Source organism: Scleropages formosus, chromosome 5 (genome assembly GCF_900964775.1).
Source record: "Scleropages formosus chromosome 5, fSclFor1.1, whole genome shotgun sequence".
Taxonomy (NCBI): Eukaryota; Metazoa; Chordata; class Actinopteri; order Osteoglossiformes; family Osteoglossidae; genus Scleropages; species Scleropages formosus.
The window spans coordinates 12,805,591-12,827,537 of NC_041810.1; the positions used below are offsets into that span (position 1 = coordinate 12,805,591).

Genomic DNA, 21,947 nt, shown 5'->3' on the forward strand with positions numbered 1-21,947 from the left:
CCCCCCCTTATATTAGATGGGATCATAAAACATAGCAATGACATAATTCACTCAGAAGAACTGGTAATCCAGCCTTATCAATACCATTGTTTTTCTGACACACCTGCCTTTGTCTGAGGTGATTTACAATATGTTTTTGTACAGTAAGATACTAGTAATAATTTATTCAATTCATTTTTATAGCACGCTCTTCTCACACAGTGACACAAAGCGCCGAACAAAGGGGTAAGAGAAATAAGATAGTTGACAATTTACTGCAGTAATACATTATCCATGTAGTTATTAAAACTATAAGTATGCCTACTGGCCACAGAGGGAGGGAGCAAAAAAACTCCCAACTGAAAGTCAAGGGAGAAAAAAACTGTAGCGGTCTAAGTGCCAATAGCTGCCCACCCCTCCTAGGCATTCTAGATTCTAAAAATGACTTTTAAGTCAATTTACAACTAAAAGTGACATTATGGATTTATGCAGCTGATTAATTCAATAGCATGTGTATATTTACTATATAAATTCAATTAATTATAAGCCATTTACAGTAAGCTTTGCATCGTACCATGCTTTGTACCATGGTAGCACAGTCACACGGTGGGTAGCACTGGTGCCTCATAGCTCCTGAGCTCGTATTTGAGCTCATAGCTCAGTTTGTGTGGAGTTTACATGTTTTCATGCGAGTTTCCTCCAGGTGTGTTTCCTCCTACAATCCAAAGACATGTGTTTCAGGTGAACTGGTGACTCTAAATTACCTGTAGTGTGTGTGTGTGTTATTGCTCTGTGATGGACTGGTGTTCCATCCAGTGTGTACACCCCTCCTCACACCCTATGCTTCCTTCCAGGACAGGCTCTGAAGTGACCCTGCATTAAGCAGTTACTTATGATGGCAGAGGGACAAATGATGGACTAAGATGTTAGAGAGGGCGGTGCTCACACAACTGTGGGGTATACCAGTGTACAAATAAATATCTGCCCATCCCTACCACATGTACCTCCACACCAGCAGCCCACCTCAGTCACACTGGAACCACCCACTGAGGATTGTTTTACACCGTAAGCATCAGAAAGCCAACCGCTTACCATTCACACGATATTTAGGAAGGCAACCACTCAGTCTACAGGCAACAGAACGTAATCATAAATGTTCTTTATTTGGACTTAATAATAATTCAAGGATAACATTCAGTAAGCATAAAATCATATTTCTATCATGTTACAAAACAATCTAAATGTCATACAACTTGCATATTTAAGTGGTACCATGGGCTACAATGCCAGAGAAATGCCAAATGAGCAGAAGTAGTAGAGTCAATACAGATTTTTCCAAGGTTTTAAATTAGTCGTATAAAACTTGAATGTACATTCTGACATGCTTTAACAAGCTGCATTGCATTTCAAGTTGTGCGCAAACGTTTGACCGGCATTCCAAGTGGCATGACGTACAGAAAGACATTATTTCTTCAGAATTGATGTTGTTTTCACGGGACACAGACTGCTGCTCTGTATCTCCCATGAAACACGTGTGTTACACAAGTGAAATAGCTGATTCCATAGTTGAGGGTGATGTTCTACAGCCAATATGAAAATGAGCTGCACAAATGTGGGTCAGTTTCTCAGACTTGAACGCTGTTGGAAGCTTAATTAAATCGCACTTAAATATCTTGAGCAATTTAAAGTGGCTTTGAATCTGAACATATTAACATGATGTACTAGACTGTAATGATTACCAACATTCGTTAAGAAATTCATCACAGGAGGTTTGTGGTCTATTGTTCCACGCTGGAAATTAATGAATACTTTGCTGCAACTGCAAAGAACTCTAATTCTGTATTTGAATTCTGTATTAGCCTCAACTAATTACCAGACCAGAGGGCTCCAGGTGGAAGCCTTTAACCTTTAACCAAAAAGTGAGGTTCCTGATTTAAATCCAAGGAGGGTGTCATTTCGTGATGCCATTAAAAAAGGTACAAGACTTGGACTGCGTCACAAGAAACGTCAAACTGTATAAACTGGACCAAAGTGTAAAACAGTGCGTTATGTGTCTGAAATATGTATTTAACTATCTGACATTGAAAGAGACCCAAACAGTGAAGAAAACTGGCAGAATTAATAGGAAGTAAAACAGAAGTTTCCATGCAGAATACGGCGGGCCTGTCACCCAAATCCTACAAGATCATGTTCTGTCAACAGCAACATCTTCTAACTTTCTGCATCTGCTCCCCACCTCCCATCCACCGGGCAGCCCTGACAGATTTTGTATTTAATAATCGGGGCCATGCAGACAAACGCAAGGTGGACACAAAACCCAGAGGCCTATGGGATGAAGAAGAGCCAAACAGAATTGCATGGTGAATCAGGGTTGAGTGAACTTGAATGAGGGTGGACATGGGGGAAAGGATACTAAGCATACTAAGCAGCTCGGTCTGACCTAACCTGAACTCAGCCTGGTGCATGAAAAAGCAGTAATCTTCAGCAGGTGGCGTAACAAAGTGGACGGTTCTGTAGACAAAACCATTTCTACTAAAGCAGGCTGCCTTGATCTGAAGCAAAGCCCATTTAAAAAAAAAAAAACATTTGTCCAAATCGGTAATAATTTGTGCTTAGTACAGCTCTGTCTACTTTGAGAAGATATTCTCCTTTCCCCCAGATTTCCTGATCCCAGTTATGAAGAAAGCCTCTTACAGTCAGACACCACAGAGACACATAACCCATCTGAGATAAGGCAGTTGATGTCACCACTGGAACTGTGGCAGTTTGAGTGTCACCAGCCAAATGAAGAAAAAGGTTTGCATACTGGCCTTTATCCAGCAGCCGTCTGTCATTATTTCTTAGGCGTGTGTATGAAACAGATAAAATGGTACAGCAAGGCAGACATTAATTCCAGAAAAACCCCTATAGAAATACATGAAACACTGAGTATGAATAAATACCTGATAAATGCCGCAAGACATTGCTGTCTCTTTCTCTCCTTTGCATGATGGAAGACTACAGACCCCGAGTCCTGACCGGGGCTCACAAACTCAAGTCGATGATAATATGCTCAAAGATCTGGGTGTTTCCCTTGAAGCTGGAAGAGAACAAGAAGTTGCGGCGGTCCGTAGACACCACAGTGAAGGAACGAGGAGCCTGGATGTAGACTTCTTTGAACCTCTCGAAAGTTTTCTTATCCGAGTCCCAGAGGTGTATCTGCGAGAAGGTGAAGTCGCTGCCCAGCGCCAGGTAGTGTCGGTCCTTGAAGGAGAATGGCTGCATGACCATGGAGCCACGGGAGGGCAGAGCCTGTACCTCTGCGAACTGCCTGGTGGTCCACCGGAGGACTTTGGAATCACCAATGTAGCGGGTCATGGCCAAGTAAAGCTCCTCCTTAATATAAAAGGCCTTGACAGCCACCACATCCTCCATGTTGGGGATCTCACCATGCAGTGCAAACTTCTGAGAGCTTCTGCTCCATTGGTAAATGACTGGGACCTGGGAACGGCTGGCCAGAATCAGGTGGGCCTTGCCGTCCAGGTCAATGAATTCAGCATCTGTGTCCCGGAACCACTCATGAAGAGACTGCCAGGAGTAGAAGCCTTTGTCATTCCACTTGTAAAGGGTGGAGAGGCCTGCTTTGGAGCTATCAGCAATCACAAAGAACCAGTCACTCCCAATCTGGAAGGCCTCAATATCATTGGGCTTGGAGATCCTGGACACCTCAATGTCCTGGAACTTGGTGAATTTGCTCTGGTCTTCATCAAACTTGTAGATATGGGAGCCGCCGAAAAGCTGGGCCACGATGACAAATACGTCATTGTTGATGATGACAGACTTGCACCCAACAATGGACTGTCCTGTTACAAGAACAGCATTTTCTTATTCACAAATATTGGTACATTTTTTTATGATAGCCCTTAAACCAAGGGAAACAGATGTCATTCCTTTTATTGGTTTACAGGTCATGGGATTTCAAATACTTTACACATACACTGGCTGAAACCGCTTGTCCCAAACGGGGTTGCGGTGAGCCGGAGCCTAACCCGGCAAAACAGGGTGCAAGGCCGGAGGGGAAAGGGACACACCCAGGACGGGACGCCAGTCCGCTGCAAGGCACCCCAGGTAGGACTTGAACCCCAGACCCACCAGAGAGCAGAACCCGGCCAAGCCCGCTGCGCCACCGCACCCCCCTGCTTTACACACATCACACTTTAAAGTATGGCCTAGATGCTGCAAATTAAGACTGAGGGAACTAGCAGTGTTTATTAAATGATTATTTGTTTTAGGTCTCAATAAGTGAATGGTAGTTACTGTAATATCACAGCCAAGGCACCAGAACGCAAATCAGGTTAATTCCTAATATAAGGTCAGATATCTTTCATATTTTTGGTTTTCAGTTTGGAAATTGGGACAGAAGTTTGGAGAGTTATGTAATGTGTTATGAAGCTTTACATTTAAAATCCTGCTCTCAATTCATTTACAAAAGGATAAAAGGGATAGCCATGGAAAAGAGCATGCAAAAACAGCAATGTGGATGAGCAAGACCCATGGCGGGTACCCACCGGTGATGTTGTCATAGCTCCGGAAGTTCATCTCAATATGGTCCCATTCCATGATCATACAGCTCTCTATGTTGGGCGCCGCTATGGCTACATACACACCATTCTTGTAGGAGAACGTGTCCACAGACAGAGACTCTGAGGCCACAGACTGATGTAGGATAAAGTCTGCATGTAGCAAGGACAATAGCACAAAGAATAAAAATCATTTTAACTGATTGTGTCGGGAAAAATGTGTCAGACTCTCTAAGAGTTTCAGCAAAGCAACACATACAAAAATATGACTCTTTAATTAACATTTACATTTATTAATTTAGCAGAAGCTTTTCTCCAAAGCGATGTCCATCTCAGAGAAAAATACGAGTGCATAACATCAACAGAAGGACAGACACGCGATTCTAGAGTACAGTCAATTTGTCACATTGCTCCATATGAACCAGTTTAACTCTGTTATAACTGAGTATATTGACAATTTCCTAAATATTAAATTTGCTGTGGATGAGGATGGACTTGTAAAAATGTATGACCTGGAAACATAGAATGTGACAAAAGGTGAATGAGCAAATGAAAGACAGAAGAAGCAGGAAGTTAAACCAAGAGTCACTAGAGGACACTTTGTGTGAGGCAGGATGGAGCAGATCTTCAAGACGTTGATGAGCATGGGCACACTGAGCAAGATTTCATGAGAAGTGCCTCTGCCTGTTTCCCCTTTGAAGTCCATCTTTGGATTTAAGATTGGGGACCTACAGCTCATCCACAATAAATGTAGACCTGCAAGTGGGCAGCAGTAAATGGGCCTCTTAGGGCTAGGAACCAGCAGGTGGCCCCCAGTAAGTGGACCGCTGTGACTGGGCCTCTGCCATTGGCTTTGAGCAACAGACAAAGAGTCACCTGTGGAGATGCAGTCATCTTGGAGGCTGGCCAGGTCATTCAGGCGCTTGCCCTTCATTTCATCTGGCCCCTCACAGACAACTTCAGACACCGTGGCATTGGTGGTCCTTAGCCAGCTCATCAGCCATTTGGCCCTACAGTCGCACTCAAACGCATTGCCACGCAGGTCACTGCCAGGGAGCATGAGGAGCAGAGAGACAGAAAGGAAATAAGACTAAGGTGGATTTTTTCAAAAATAAAAAACAGTATAGAACTGGCATTAAGGACTTATAATTCAGACCTATGCTGGGACACACAGCTTACTATGAGAAACCAGCAGTACCCACCATGCCACCGCTGCCTGTTGGTTATCCCGTTAATGACTTCAATTTCACATAATTTACATTTATTCATTGAGCTGATGCTTTTCTCCAAAGTGACTTACAATGTTAAGCTACTTTACAATTACCCATTTATACAGCTGGGTAATTTTTACTGGAGCAATTTAGGGCAAGTACTTTACTCAAGGGTACTACAGCTGGAGGTGAGATTGGAACCTGCACCCTTTGGGTCCAAAGGCAGCAGCTCTAACCACTATGCTATCCGCTGTAAACAGTTAATTTCTAACTTTAACGTGTTTAATTGCTCATGTTAGTACAGTCACCTCCAGCACCTTACATTCGGCGAATTGCTACTTGCGTATGAAGCGTACAGGAAAGCCGGAGAAGCTCCATTCAGTTGAAAACCTTACCCACACACGGCCGGCTCAGAAGAAGCCAGCAGTGCCAACTTACAGCTCAATTAGCGAGTCCAGGTCGTTGAAGAGATCCCTTGGCAAAAACTTGATGTTGTTGTTTGCCAGAGACCTGCAGGAGAAGGCAGACAACAGAATCACAGCGTCAGCACAATGAATTTCAGCGGGCCGTAGGAAAGCAGGAAGTACGCGTACAGTGACGATAATTGCCACTTACAGATGGGTCAAATCCCGAAGCCCTCTGAAAGCATATCTTGATGTCGTCTCAATCTTATTACTCTCTATAAATCTAAATAGAGAGTGGGCACAGTTAAGTGATTCAGACATTTAGATGGATTATCAGATAAAACAATGAAAACACAAGGGTGTAACATAGCAAAAAAACTGCAGAATATCTCTGGCTATAAACTTTTTTGGTTGTCATAGTTTTTCAAAAGCTGTTGGTTAACGTAATCCAGTTGAGCAAGCAGTCAAGCCTTCGATGAAGTTTGCACGTCTTTACATGTGTTACGGCACTGAGAGCCGAACCTCGAATTTCAGGTGTGTTAAAACGATTAAACAGCCAATTAATCCGAAGCAATCGTTGAAAACTCTCCTTCTTGCCCATAATCCTTAGACAACAGCAATCCAAACAGTCACTCAGTGTTTATCTACGCAGTCTTGGTGAATATTTCTGAATGGTTCTGAATGGTTGAGCTCTGGCACGTCTCCCGCTGCCCGATCCTCCCTGCTACTTTGCTGTGCTCCTGCAGACGGCATCGTGATGCTCTCAAAAGCTCACGTGCTGATTGCCCTTCACACAGATGTCTCGCAAAGAGTTTGAGAAGCTTTTCCGGTCTGCACTGAATGGAGATACTTACAGGTACTCAAGATGCGGGAGCCCAGAAAATGCATCATCCTTTACAGCGGTAAATGAATTGGAGTTTAGAAGCCTGAGAAAAGACCAAAAAAAAAAAAAAATTCCCAGTTCCAAGAATCAGTAAAGATTAAATTACAACATTACATTTTTTTTTAAAAAACTACATTTATAAATTACATTTATAACTGCGTATCTATCTGGTAAATGGAATAAAAGAACTAAAATGGAAAAATGTCATTTTCAAAAAAAGTCACTCCATAAGAACTTTATTTGTTGGAGTCAAAAAATTTCCCTTCAGGCCATCATTAGAGGGAACATTACACATGTTCCAGATAAGAAACTGTAACATACTGGATGTCAAAGTACGCTGCGGAATGTATTTTTTTCATTCGTGTAATGCTATACAGTACGCAGCAGGTGCGGTTGAAATCTTGAAAAAAATTTTTACCCACAATGCATAGCAGATAATTCTGCAAAGAATGCAAGAACTGCTGATTCTGTAACTACAAAGCTGTGGTTTTCAGTCAGCTAGTAGTACCCCACACCAGAACCCGAACATCTCGATCATGCCGCATGGCCTTTGGAAAACTGGAAAGACGTCACACTCTGGATCAACCAATCAAACCTCATACACGTGGCCACTGGTTAACTGGAGGGACGACAGTGTATGATTCGACCAATCAGAGATCATTTACTCCGCCCCCGGACCATGCTGAGCGCCGTCGTCCGTATGTGTCCTTGGCGGGTAACAGCCAGTGTACATGTTGACCTCCGGAGATGCCTGCTGTAGGTATTTCCATTGCTCAGGAGGCAATAACACAAACCACGAAGACCTCCTTTGAGGCCAACGTGAGACAGGACCAAGGACGACCCTTCGGAAGGGTTAACAGCATTCATGAGCTGGTATCCTACACAGCTGAGGAGGACCCTGAGGAAGGTAAATGCTCTTCTGCTCTCCTTCAGCGGCCTTGTTCCTAAGAGACAGGTTCTAGTACCGATGGACACGGGTTCAGAGCTCGAATCCTCAAGGACCAACATCCGGCAGGGTTGAATGGAAACCAGAACACTATGAATGTGGGAGCCTTGCAGTTCAGAATCTTGACACAAAGGACTAAACTCAGCAGATCTTTGTCTCAGAGTTAATATATATTTTTTGTCCTTGGTTCCTTACGAAAACGAAAAGATAACGAAACCTCTCCTTCTACAGAAGCTCCATCTTCCACCTGCCATTCACGCTGGTGGAACTGTGTGACAATAAATAAAACAGACTCACATCCTCCATGCAAAGGGAGCGAAACCCTGAAACGTGCAGGAATCTGCTCCTGAAGCTCTCGGACATGAGATGAGGACTTACAGGAGCTGTAAAGAGGGCATGTGGGCGAACATGGCTTCCTTGATCTCTGAGAAGGTCCCATTGACGATGCTCCTGGACAAAGCGAAAAAGAATGGCATTAATTTAAACACCTGGTTCGTGTCGGTTGTTTATCGCACTCGGGCTCCGCTCCGTCCTTTTCATTCATATTACGGCATAATTCTGAACATAAAATGAATGCGGTCTCTACACACACACAGCTGATTATACTTTTTGCTTAATGCACTGGGCGCTTTTTGGTTATTTAACTCTGGCAAACGACGCACACGCTCGCCGACGAGGAGAATAAATAATAATGAATAGTCCTGCGCAACACAATTACATTTTGTTCATCGCGATTCGCTTTGCGGTCGGAGGCGTCGCGCGCACGGGCGCGCAAAGCGCTAAGCAGAACGATTAAAACGGTAACCATACATACATAAATAAATAAATAAATACAGAAGGAAAACGATCCGTTCGCCATGGCCGGACGGACACTCACAGGGAGGAGATGTCGTTGGGGACGATCCGTGGGACGTACGAGGAACCCACGCAGATGATGGACTCCTTGGCGCAAGTGCACGTCGAAGGACATCTGAAGAGCTTCCTGGGATGGACCGGGACGGACACGGAATAAAGGAGGACAAGAAGAAACAGGAGGGGTGCCACAGAGGAGTGTTTTCCGAGGGAGAGCATGTCGACCGGCCGCCTGTCACGTGTGTGTGGAGAGGAGAGGAGAGGAGAGGAGAGGAGACTGCACCATCGGCCGCTGCAGCAGCCGCCCTGACATCAGCGCTTCAGCTCCACACCTTCATTATTTATTAAGCACCACGACACCCGCGGCCACGTCGCCGGGGAGGGAAACACAACGCCCCGCTACCCAGCTGCTGCACAGCAACGAGGCTGTTGCCGTGGAAACGGGAGGATGCTGTTGCCATGGAAAGGGTCGCGCTTTGCATCATCCACTCAGTATCTGTTTGAGAGTAGGGCTGTGGGCAGGAACCAATCCCTGTGACCGTGGAACTGGAACCATGGACCGAGGCAGCTTCACACAACAAGAGCAGACGCATCTGAAACATTTCATGACATTTCCAGTTTATTTTGGATGAGGCGAAATGGTTCATCGGGAGACGGATCTAAATGGAACGACGGATGATACACGTTTGGAGTGCGACTCCTAATTAGGTTAAACTGCCCTTTTCCATCATTTAATTATGTCACGATGGTACACATCAGGGTGACACAGTGGGTAGCGCTGGTGCCTCGCAGTTCTTCACCCACGAGGTCCGACTAGGGCTTGAATCCAGCTCATTCTCTACAGTTCTGCATGTTCTCCATATATTCATGTAGTTTCCTGTCAGAGTCCAAACACATTTCAGGTGAACTGGTGATTCCAAATTCAGCAGTTCACCTGAAATGTGTTTGGACTCTATCGATCTATTGATCAATTGATAGATAGCGTGTGACTACTCCGCAACAAACTGGTATACATGATTTACTCTGCCTTACATCCTACACCTCCAAGATAGGCTCTGGACCACTGTGATGCTTCATTGAACAAACAGTTATTAATATTCAATTGGTGGACTAAAAGAGCCTTCAGATAACTGAAATGCTACACTTATTCTATTAGGTAATTAGCCATATTTGAATCCATGAATATGTACTTCCATTTTTAATAATTGATGTCTAGGACCCAGAAGCTGATGTATAGATGTATAAGTCACCTGCCCCACAGATAATGACACACTGGAGTCATGTGGAGCCTCTTTCCAAAGAGAAACTCACTGCATTCAGTTACAATTAATTTTCACAATTTGGTATAATTGGTCACCTTTTATTTCCTGCAGTCTGTTCTCCTTTAATGCTTGATGACTGTCAGCACATGTCTGACAAACACACCTTCTGCATGAACTTAATGACAAGCGAAGAAACAATAATGTCTCCCACATTTATGAATGAGCTTCTCCACATTCATTTAGCTGATGCTTTTTTCCAAGCAACTTACAGTGTTAATCTACCAACAATTATTTACCCATTTGTACAGCAGGGTAATTTTACTGGAGCAATTTAGGGTAAATAACTTGCTCAAGAGTACTACAGGCAGAAGGAAGGTTTGAACCTGTGGATGCAAAGGCAGCAGCTCTAACCACTACGCCCCAGCTGCCGAAAACAAAAATATAAGTACAGTCATAGTCTTCCATCCAAGTACCGAATTCTAACCATCTTGACCCTGCTTACCTTCTAAGATTAAATGAGATTGGGATTGTATTCAGGGTAGTGTGGCCGTAAGCCAAGCATAGCCACGGTAATATTAATAGGTCTGTCACTGACTATACAAGTGACAAAATCATCATGTTAAAAGTAGATTACAATATTATGTAAAAGGAAATATCTTACTTTAAAAAAAATGTGTATATTGGCACACTTCAATGGTACCCCGAATCAAAATCAATAAAACATTAAATAGACAAAATGCTGTTTATCCTTGTCCTTCATTATTCACAAACTCTCCAGTAGTTTACATATGCACATATACATGTACTCAAGAACAGTGAAGGAGAAAAAAAATGTGTTTTGTAATGTGTCACGACTGGCTTGTCAGCATAAATCCACGTTCTCATCCACACGAGTTTCTGTTGAAGAGGAATGCAAGGTCCGCAGCACACGCCCTGAAAGATTTAAACTGCAGCACAAAGAATCAATACGCAGCGCTTTGAAAGGAAAAAAAACTGCAGCCATGAGAAGTGTATCTCAAGTACTTCACTGGTCCGCTGCCTTGGTACATGTGTTCCACAGGGTGTATGCAATAGGATGGACATGCTGGAGAGGTTACACTCCTAGTTTGTCTCAGGCTGATGGAAAGTGAGACCTTGACCGTTCCATAATGTGGACACAGGAAGCATAGACAACTACTGACACATGAAATACTGTTTTCACACTTAAAACAGCTGAGATTCAGGCAGGAGAAGTCTGCTCCTGGAGTACCACATCACAGCTGGAACTTACCCAAAAAAAAAAAAGACCATTTAACTATTAGCAGCTTTTCTATGTTCATCACAGGATATGTTTTTATAAAAGGCTTTCCTAGTAGCAGAAAAAAGTCAATTATTTTTAGTTTAATGGACATTTATCAAAAGTGGTTTACAATGATTTACTGATTTATACAGCAGGGATTTTTACTATATCAATTCAGGGTAAAGTATTGCAATTTGATATGGGTTAAAATCTATTGTGATAACAAGGCAGCGGCTCAAACTACAACACCACCCTCTGGCCCACTTGATTCAAAGCCTGCTTTTCTCATGGCCTGTTCCTATAGTTTACAGCTGTAATTCCACCTGTGAAAAACTGTGTCAATGTAAGTGAAGCCTAAAATGGCATGAGGTCAGTTTTTCTTTACCATCTTCACTCCAGTGAGATGTTCCTCAAGGCTGAATATCTAAAATGCTCATGATAGCCTGCTGTGCATTATTTTAGTGGGCGAGTTATAAAATGCAAGGCACAGTGCAGCCACTGCAGTCTGAATTATGAAGAGGTCCCGCGGGAAACGCTAAATAGCAAACAATGAGAAATTCAGGCTTTATTATGTTAGACGTCCCGGGAGTTACGTGCTGACAGCACAACCGAACATTGGGTCCTTCACACCGCAAAACCTTCACACTCAGCTGCAGTGTTTCAGGAACTCAATTGCCATTCATTTCCAGACTGGCCTTTGGATCACCACAAAGCGTGTGATTTTCCATGGTGAGGTGGTTCACCACGAAGGACAAAGGCAGCTCTCAGGGGTATCTTCTCACCTCCACTGAAATGACACTCCACAGATGGCTTGGTGCTGGAAGCTCTGCTCAATTGTCACAAAGCAAAGGGGATGTGTTGCCTCACGCCATGCCTTCATCTGCACTACCAGCTTCCTGCACATCTTGACCGGCCCCTCTGTGGTTCTCCATTCCTCGATCTGCCCCATCACATTTATGTCCCGCCACACCAGCCTCCTTCTTCAGGCTCCTGAGGCACTTGTCGAGCCGACGAATGCAGAGTGTCACATCGGCACGGGTGATGCCGATGGCCGAAGCAGCGTTGAGGTAGGGGCACGGATACATTTCACTGTGAGACATGAAGCCCTTGAAGGTATGGCCACCGACCACTTGCTCATTGCCCAGTGGGACCACTCTGCAACACAGAGTGAGAGATGGAGGTTATAACACATATTCATTCATTCATTGTGTATGTGTTAAGAACAGGATCAAAGTTGTCCAAAGACTATTCTGGAAGCACAGCATTGTACACCTTTAAAGGAACACCACCCCATCACAGGGCAGGTACTTCACACCCTCAAGGACTGACGCTGGATCACCAGGTAGTGGAAGTCCAAGTCCCTCAATACTGCTTCAGTGAAAACACACTGATAGAAATAAATTCTCTCTCTGCACTAATCAAAAGCATCCACCAAACAAACAGCTAACGATGCTCTCAATTCATCCAATGTACGCAACACCTCAGACAGGAAGCTGAAGAGAGCTAATTACTAAACAGATGAAGAAAAGAAGAAAGTATTTACACATTTTTATTTCAATAATAGACATTCTAAAACACCACGTTCATTAATGATTTATTCATGGCTGCCACAAACCTAACAAAATGATGAGGAAACTACAACAGTGAGCTTTGAGCATGAAATCGTTTTAAACTGATGGTATCCCAGATGCTGTTTAGGTGTGGGGAACTAAAGAATGCACTGCGGCAGTGCTGTCAGGAAGAACACGGTTGGTCCTTCATCCACTGCAAGGACCTGTATTCGCCAAAAGGCTGAGCTTTGTGTACTGCCTGCACTCTTGTCTCCATATCTGGTGTCCCAAAGGACATAATCTAACACTCCATCCACACGCACGATAGATCGTAAGTGCAGAATGGGGTGTACTTGCTTATCTCGGCTTCGAGCCTCCGGGTTTGAGTTCCGCATATTGCTGTGAATGTAGTACAGGAGACTACTGGAAAAAAAATATTAGAATTTAAAAAAATTAAGGCAGGTGTCCCGAGTTGTGTCTCTATAATAGCACACCCATTATAGAGGAGTAACATATCACTAAGATGGGTGAATCCTCGATGATGGTCTGTGGCTGGTTTCTGTTACTTTGGCATTGTGGGTATTGGGGGATACCTTCAAAACAGTACAGAACTTGTACTTGAAGCACAGACTAATAGAGCATCCATACAGTCTACAGTATATCATAGTGACTCAAATCACTGCAGTGGTGTTACCGCAGGTGAACAAGTGTAATGAATGATTTATCGCTGCGGAAATGAGATTTAATTAGTACTGTATTAATCACTACCATCCGCTATAGGGAGAGCCAGGAAATGAGAGCAAATGTGTTGCAAAATATTACAAGAGTGATTAAAACTCCATATTCTGGTGGAAAAAGGCCTTGAGACAATGTTCATGCGACCATTTTAAGAGAAGGTCACATCACACTGACGCACACTCACCTAGCCCCAGACACCTGTCTGGTGAACAGCATGGACCCCAGCTGTGTCACTGCCTCGGGATACCTGGCCTGGAAACTCCCCAGGGACATGGCTGAAGAGGTGGAGACAGCAGGTTAGGGGAAGTGGGTGTCACATCCAACCCTTCCCTCACTTTGCCGAATGAGGCCATAGTCAGCGAGATGATGCTCACTGAATCATGAGCAAATTCTGAAAAAATTAACTGTTTAAATGGTAAATGTAACAGAGAAACAGCTGAACACAACAATAAAGGTCCTACGCTCAATATACACGTAATTCAAAAATGTGAAGTGTCATGACAATAATTAGCCTACACAGTGTGATCATACATCCATTATAATTTGCATAACATTTGCTTATATGGGGGGAGGGGGGTACAGTGGTGCAGAGTGTTTGGCCAGGGCCTGCTCTGTGGTGGGTCTGGGGTCTGAGTCCTGCTTGGGGTGCCTTGTGGCAGACTGGCGCCCCGTTTGGGGTGTGACCCCTCCCCATCTAGCCCTGTCCCCTGCGTTGCCGGGTTAGGCTCTGGTTCGCCGTGACCCCACTCAGGACAAACAGTTGTAGCCATTGTGTGTACGCAAGTGCATTGCATATTTGCTTATATAAAACTCCACAACTGTGTTTTATATCAAGTGATCTTTATGCTAGTACTCAACAATGGAGTGCAAAGCATTTCTAAGAGAAACAGTTGCACATAGAATGGTGGGAGTGTGCTTCAGCAGAGGTCTTGTGGTCAACAATACATTTACATTTATTCATTTAGGGGGTGCGGTGGTGCAGCGGGTTTGGCCGGGTCCTGCTCTCTGGTGGGTCTGGGGTTCGAGTCCCTCTTGGAGTGCCTTGCGACGGACTGGCGTCCCATCCTGGGTGTCCCCTCTCCCCCTCCAGCCTTGCGCCTTGTGTTGCCGGGTTAGGCCCCCGCTCGCCGCGACCCCGCTTGGGACAAGCGGTTTCAGACAATGTGTGTGTGTTTGTGATTTATTCATTTAGCAGATGCTTTTCTCCAAATACAATGTGTGCATTACCTTAGGAGAAAGAGATATAGCTACACATGTGTGATTAAGTGCAGCTAGTTTCCTTCACCATATGGACTGACATTCATCGCACAAGTAGCTGCATAAAACTTTACCAGAATATCACCAATTCCTAATCACCTTCCTAGTAGGTTTTTTTTTTTTTGGAGATACACATAAACATTTACGTTACATTGCAGGAGTGGCTCTGTAAAGGATTGAATACCTAGGGAGATGGGGTTGTGTGGGGTGTGTAGCAACCTCTCGCCATGAGCTTCAGCCAGCTTCTTGAGTTCCTCTGCCAGGTAGGTGTACATTTCCTTCAGGCAAAGCAAACCAAGTTTTATGAAGTTTACTTCACCTCCATCCCCAACTGCCATTCCCTGCTAATGTAGCCACTCCAACGCTGCAGGTGGTCCATGACACATGGGCCCATGACGGAACACATCTCACTGACAAAGCATTTCACAACAAATGACAGCTATTGTCATTTTTTTTCAATCCAGATGTGAAAACCTGTTAAAAATGGCACTGCTCGGGGGGGACTGAAATCAAGGTCACCCAGGGCATCTTGACTGACCTCTGCATTAAAACCACCTATCAAGTTCTTTGGCTGATGTAAACTCTGCTGCAACTGTTAACTATAATTTACATGATACTTTTCTCCAAGTCGATCTACAGCGTTAGGCTGGTACGCTAAGATAGCGATTTACCCATTTATATACCTGGGTAATTTTTACTGTGTCAACCCAGGACAAGTAGTACCTTAATCAACTGAACTACAGGAGGGGCAAGAATGCAAACCAGGGACCTTCCAGTTTCAAAGTGACAGTTCTGAAACCTACACTGATGCACAGAACCATGTAAAAATATCACAGGCAGTGTTTAAAGAGAGCAACCAACTCAGCAGAGATGCTGCTGGGCAGGAACCAGTGTGAGAGCTGCGGGATGTGAAGAATGTGTATAGGTAAAAGTCAACTACTGTGCAAGATATTAAACCAAAAACACTCTTTGGTCTTTTGGTTTGGCACTGAGACTTCACACAGAGTGCAGAACAGAACTGCTTTGCAGTACAGGGGACCTGAATGGCACAAAAGTAAAGTAATTGCTAATAAGCGCTGTTTTACCTCTAAAGTAATTTGATTTTGTTCAGTGGATGGTATACTTAGGGAGAAAGAGCTTAACAAATGCAGCAGTGCAGGTCTCACCACAGTCCTGCATTGCGCACAAAGAGCTCTGATGCGTGTAGACCTGGAATGACCCAGCTGAAACGGGCCACTCAACAACTCACTTATTGCCTAGACAACAAACAGGAACCAAGTAAAGAGGCAGGGCAAAAAGTCCTGATTCAGCCACTTGCCACAGCAGCAGAGGGGGCAGCTGTAGAACATTGTATGGGCCACACAGCCAGAGCACACAAAAAGCCCCGTTAGATCCATTTCCCCCCAGCACACACTGGAACATTAACAACGAAGGCAGTGACGGAACGATTCCCGTCCACTGGCTTGATTCATCAAAGAGAGCCAAAGTACCACAACAGTACGAAACAAAGTCCCTTGATGGTGCTAATGTTAGAGCTTCATCTGAGGCTTCCAGCCGAGCAGTCGATCTCCGACGGCCAGAAAGAGAGCGAGCGAGATAAGGCCACAGGAACTGCTGTGCCAGCACTGCTTTATTTGCTTTTACCATCGAGCACAGGGATCGAAGTACAGAAATAGCTCCTCTGCACACATGGGCACCGGGAACCCGACAGCAGGCTTGCTGGTGGGGGTCTATGCCCAGCAGAGGCTCCCCACAGCCTCCCTGTCAGCCTTCACACAGACTGCAAAGCTCACTTCACAGCTCCTTCATAGTTTGAGTGACTGATGGGTGGTTAAGAAAGACAAGGTAATGGTGTATTTGCATGTGTACATGTGTAATACATGGCTCACCACACATTCCCTCATAGAAATACAGGCTTACAAAGAAAGTCCATTTATGGTTCTTGAAAGATGTCGAGTTGTTGAAAACAGAACATGTAAATGTAAAGCTGCACATTAGTACTGCGGCTGCTATTACATGTGAGCTAGACAATAAAACATTAATGATCTGAAAGCTCAGAAATCAATCTCCTCTACAGTCCTCAGTCATGCCTACTGTTTTCCTCTATCAACATTCATTCATGCAGACTGTCTACTTCCATCCAAGGGGGGAAGGGAAGGGGTGGACATATTCTACAGAAAACAAGTTCCGCATGTTTCCTGGACTCACCTTGCGCTCCTTCAGCAGCTTCCTGTAGCCACTGGCCCCTAGTGTCAGGAGAGTGATGAGTACATCCAGCGAGGGAGAAGCCGAAGCTCGACCTGGGGGAAGAGCAGGAGGTCAGTCCCTGCCCTCTTGGATGTACCAGCCGCCACAAGAAGACATGTTTCCACAGCAAGGGATCATTATGCCACCTGTCCTGCCCCAAGCTGACACCGTGTTGAGTTTGTGGATACATTTACCTACCTAGCCCTTGTAACAGTTGCAGTATGATCAGTCAAGGTCAGAAGGCCATCTCAGAGACATGGCACCAGCCAGAGAGAACACAGCTGGCAGAGTTTACTGTCACAACACAAGGGCCCAGAGCATCTGAGGCCACCTTAGATGCCCTGAAGTCACCCCGAGCTCAACCGAGCACAGGTACAATAGGAGACTGTAAGAAACGTAAACCACTGATTCCTAAAATAACTCAATTCTGTAACTGTCCATTAACCACACAATGAAAATGTATAAGAAGAAATGTGTAGAATGTAGCAACAGAATATTACTAATGACAATGTTATATTATAGGATGACTCAAACCACTCAAAGGTGTACAAAGTAATTAAAACAGTAACTGAAAGATGCTGGACAGAATCACCTGATATGCTTATGAGCATAAATGTAAATAAAATGAGTGTAAATTATGACAATAAATCTATTACTGCATATCAGTGTCAATACTTTGCTGTAACACCAATGAGCATGATGCAGCAACTGGAGTTAAAATGATGAGGGTATTTGTAGTTTGCTGGTATGCAACACAACCAGCGCAGCCTTACTATAAACACAGCTCGAAGGGACACGTAACAACAAGCTCTCTTCTTACCGGGATACATGCGACTGATTTCCTGAATGAAGGACTCGTTGAACCCAGCTATGATTGCGCCACCTACTGGAACCATAAAGTTTTTGTCCAGACTTTGAACAAAGGCATCTATCCTTCCAACACGAGCTCCCTGAGTGAAAAACAATCCAGCATGTGAATACTTCCACAAGCAAAGCGTCAGTTTACACTACAGCAGTACTGCCACGTCGCCCTTCCCCCCCCCCCCTACCTGCACCGAAGATGAAATGTAGTATTACAAGATGCACAAGAGCCAGAAAACTTTAGTTAGAATTACACAAGAGGACTCTACACAAATGACTAAAACAGTCTTGAAGGCAAGCAGACGGGCATACCTGCTGAATGAGGTGCATGCACTTGGAAGACTGCACACCATATGCATTGTTAACTATGTGGGGAATATCATGTTTTGCACATATTGTAGCCAACTCTTCCACCCTGCACCAGAAAAGAACACAGCACATTTCCAGTGAACACCCCTTACATCTGACTCACAAGACTTGCAAGACTCAAAAAAGGCAGGACACTATTCACTTCAGCACAGTGAAACCACTTTCTTATGGATGTGGCAGCTTTGTTGACACAATTGATCAGTAATGTTACTTTTTATATTTGTGGGACATTGTTTTATGCAATGTCACACTTTATGAAGCTTGTGAAATACACAATGGCAATGTCCATCCTGCGCAGGTAGCGCAGAGACCTGTCAGGCACGCGGGGAGCAAAGCAGGATGTAGTTGAGTGCACGCAGAGCACGTTCTCGGCACCCAGTTCCTCGATCTTCCGCTCCACCGCCTCCAGGTCCGTACGTAACTCGTCCCCCTCCAGCACATTCTCCACCACCACGGGATCGAAACCTGCAGGGCAGGGAGGGATGGCCACAGGGATGACTTGCTGTCAGGAGGAACCCAGAACACCCCAGAGCTCCAGGCACATCATGCAGTCTCATCTGTAACATGTTTGGGAATCAGAGCAGAGCTCCTCCCTCACCTGCTGTCACCATAGACTTGAAGCAGGACTTCTGATCGATGCGCGGCCAAATAATGTATCGTGCCTTGGGCCTCCGGTGCCTCAGGGTCAGGAAGCACAGTGTCAGACTCATTCCTGTTGCCATGGGAACCACAAAGCAGCCAGCCAAACTCCGCACACCTGTAGGGTCACACAAAAATAGTTGTCCCTATGAAACAGGTACAAGAGCAAATGTTTACCTTCTATCAGAAGACATATTTAATAAATACCAACCAACCAACCAACCAACCAACCAGAAAACATTATTTGTTCATTTGGCTAAGACTTTTTCTTCAAAATTCCAAAAGTTTAACAAAAAATTTCTTAAATAAAACTATTCCTTGCTAATTCACTGCTTTTACGCTTAACATCAGTGTACATCGTCCACCCCACTGAGCAAAATACTTTGACCCTCTTCCTGGATAACAATAATAGGTAGTGAGATTTGTGTAATTAACACACCTGCCATTTTCAGCATGTCCAGCACCACAGAGTTGGTGAGCTTATTGAGGAGGCTGGAACCTGCAGCCTTGGGCTGAATGGCAGCGATGTCCCCAGATCGGCCAATGCCATGGATCAGCCTGGGAATAACACACCCCAACAAGACACACACAAATACTGTAATTCCACAATTCACAGATCTGTTTTGTGCGTCACTCTGGATGAGAGCTCATCTTAAAAGTGAATAAAGAGCACAACATTTAATGAAGGTCAGCAACATCATACTGTGATATTCATATTGTAAAGAACATACGCAGGTAGTTTTATGTTAACAGCAGGTCTGTCCTCCCTTACCTGCCCCTGAAGCTCACCTGTAATGCCTCCTGGCCACCAGGCTGGACGCCACACGTCCCTCGCGCTCTCCCACCCCGCAGTTCCCCAGGAAGTTGTTGCTGTCCATGATGGCAAGCTCACTGAGGAAGAGCTCAATGGTGCTCTCATTCCAGCCTTCCTCTGGACACTTCCCCTTCGAAGGGAGACAGGAAATTTAACAGGACAGCAGACAACCTGGTCAGGGCCACATGTTCAGTGTTACAGCCTGGAAAAATATTTGTCCACTAAAGAAAAATCCCCCTTTCTGAACAGGCATTATGGTACTGCACTGTAGAGCTTTATCTGCTGTCGCTTAATTTTTAAACTGCCTTCGTCCTTCAGCCCATTAGTGACAAGTCCAATGTCACGTCCACTGATCTGCGTGACCCTTGTACATAGTGAATATACACGCACACAGAGCCTGAAACTGCTTGTCCAAAGCAGGGTCGCAGCAAGCCGGAGCCTAACCCGGCAACACAGGGCATAAGGGTGGAGGGGACACACCCAGGACGGGACACCAGTCCATCACAAGGCACCCCAAGCAGGACTCGAACCCCAGACCCACCAGAGAGCGGGACTCGATCAAACCTGCTGTGCCACCGCACCCCCTGTAAAAACGAGATTTGGTCAAATGTCTGAGGCATTGTTAGAAAACACACACACACACACACACACACACACACACATTTTCTGAACCGCTTGTCCCCTACGGGGTCGTGGGGAACCGGAGCCTAACCCAGCAACAGAGAGCGTAAGGCCGGAGGGGGAGGGGACACACCCCGGACGGGACGCCAGTCCGTCACAAGGCACCCCAAGCGGGACTCGAACCCCAGACCCACCAGAGAGAAGGACCCAGCCAAACCCGCCGCCTCACCGCGCCCCGCCATAGTGAATACAACATGTTTAAACACAGATTAAGGGCAGGCTGAAAAAGGCCCTTAAAGAACAATTAGGGGTGAGAGGAGGAATAAAGAGATCTTAAACCCCAGTGAAAGACAGACATGATTTGTCAAAAGAGACTTACAATGAATGGTCAGCTACTTGTAATTATTTACCATGTGTACAGCTGGGTAATTTTACTGGAGTAATTACTAGGGTAAGTATCTTGTTCAAGGTACTACAGGCTGAAGGTGGGAACTGAACCTGCAACCTTTAGGTCCAAAGCAAAGACAACAGCAGCAGCAGCTTCAACCCTAACGCTACCAGTTGTCCAAGGAGGGCTTGCTAAAGCAGCTCGAGTTCTCTCTCTCTCTCTCTCTCTCTCTCTCTCTCACTCACTCACTCACTCACTCCCTCAGTGTCCCCTTACTTACCTGCTCCAGCAGGTGTCTGACGAGCTGCTCGTGCCCGCGGCGGGCCTGCGCTCCCTGTCGCACGTAGGATGGCGACACGCGCTTCTCACACAGACCCAAGTTCTCACTGTTCATTTCAGCGCCTGCTGCTGGCTGTGTGTGCAAACAAACGACCGTCAGTCACAGTTTGGCCCGTCGGACTTGTGCTCGTCACACTCGTCTCGTCACCTTCCGCCGACTCTCGCTGTGGGAAAGGAAAAGCGGCTCTGTCTGACTGAACTTCGCCCGTTCGGTACGCTAAACTAAATCATTCTAGTAACTAACAGAGCCTGAATCATGATGTTACCCACCTGTACGGTGAAGTGACGTTAAAAGCAAAAGGAACTGTGCCGTTCGAAGTGAAAACAGGGACAACTACAGAAAGAAAGTACTTACCTTTGGCTTCGAAGCTACAGGCAACGCTCACTTCTAATCTGTGATACACTGACAGAACCAATTGAACCACAACACTTGCAGGCGCACGATAATGACGTCATAGAGCACGACAACGTGACTAAGACAATTCGGTATTTACGGTCGCGCAATATGACATCATAGAGCGTCGCCGTAATCTTCCTGTTGAGAATAAAATGAAATCAAACAATACGTTAATACTGTTCAAAACCCCACTAATAAAAAACTATTTAAAACGCAACTCTCTATAAATCATTTCATATTTTCATCTAAATTGTAACTTTTGTATTCCAACGGCTTTTTTTTCGTTCTCATTTCTACAATTCAATTGGTGTGGTGTTAAAAAAGAAAAAAATATTTAAAAAATCTCAGGATT

General features: G+C 45.0%; 2 protein-coding genes across 2 annotated transcripts; both read right to left on the reverse strand.

Moving 5' to 3' along the window:
* Window positions 1–1,256: 1,256 nt before the first annotated feature.
* On the reverse strand, window positions 1,257–9,100 carry lgi2a (leucine-rich repeat LGI family, member 2a). Its single transcript, XM_018759524.2, has 8 exons — window positions 8,860–9,100; window positions 8,361–8,432; window positions 7,008–7,079; window positions 6,365–6,436; window positions 6,188–6,259; window positions 5,415–5,584; window positions 4,527–4,691; window positions 1,257–3,821 (listed from the first exon to the last, which is right to left on the reverse strand). The coding sequence occupies exons 1-8, from the start codon at window positions 9,051–9,053 to the stop codon at window positions 3,004–3,006; spliced, it is 1,635 nt and encodes a 544-aa protein (XP_018615040.1). The 5' UTR covers window positions 9,054–9,100; the 3' UTR covers window positions 1,257–3,003.
* A 2,410-nt stretch (window positions 9,101–11,510) lies between these two features.
* sepsecs (Sep (O-phosphoserine) tRNA:Sec (selenocysteine) tRNA synthase) lies at window positions 11,511–21,633 on the reverse strand. The gene is made up of 12 exons (XM_018759528.2): window positions 21,554–21,633; window positions 21,140–21,271; window positions 19,826–19,980; window positions 19,476–19,594; window positions 18,996–19,154; window positions 18,709–18,862; window positions 18,341–18,443; window positions 17,988–18,117; window positions 17,129–17,220; window positions 15,105–15,198; window positions 13,848–13,938; window positions 11,511–12,530 (listed from the first exon to the last, which is right to left on the reverse strand). Exons 2-12 carry the CDS (start codon window positions 21,251–21,253, stop codon window positions 12,239–12,241), a joined length of 1,503 nt encoding a protein of 500 aa, XP_018615044.1. The 5' UTR covers window positions 21,254–21,271; window positions 21,554–21,633; the 3' UTR covers window positions 11,511–12,238.
* Window positions 21,634–21,947: the final 314 nt, after the last annotated feature.

Excerpts from the sequence above, each read along its gene's own strand:
- sepsecs (XM_018759528.2), bottom strand. The coding sequence starts at position 21,253 with ATGAACAGTGAGAACTTGGGTCTGTGTGAGAAGCGCGTGTCGCCATCC. Across the intron at positions 18,863-18,995 it reads CAAGTCTATGGTGACAGCAG|GTTTCGATCCCGTGGTGGTG; the intron begins GTGAGGGAGGAG and ends CCTGCCCTGCAG. Across the intron at positions 13,939-15,104 it reads ACACAACCCCATCTCCCTAG|CCATGTCCCTGGGGAGTTTC; the intron begins GTATTCAATCCT and ends CCACCTCTTCAG.
- lgi2a (XM_018759524.2), bottom strand. The coding sequence starts at position 9,053 with ATGCTCTCCCTCGGAAAACACTCCTCTGTGGCACCCCTCCTGTTTCTT. Across the intron at positions 7,080-8,360 it reads ATGCCCTCTTTACAGCTCCT|GCTTCTAAACTCCAATTCAT; the intron begins GTAAGTCCTCAT and ends GTCTTTTCTCAG. Across the intron at positions 5,585-6,187 it reads CTGGACTCGCTAATTGAGCT|TGACCTGCGTGGCAATGCGT; the intron begins GTAAGTTGGCAC and ends GCTCCCTGGCAG.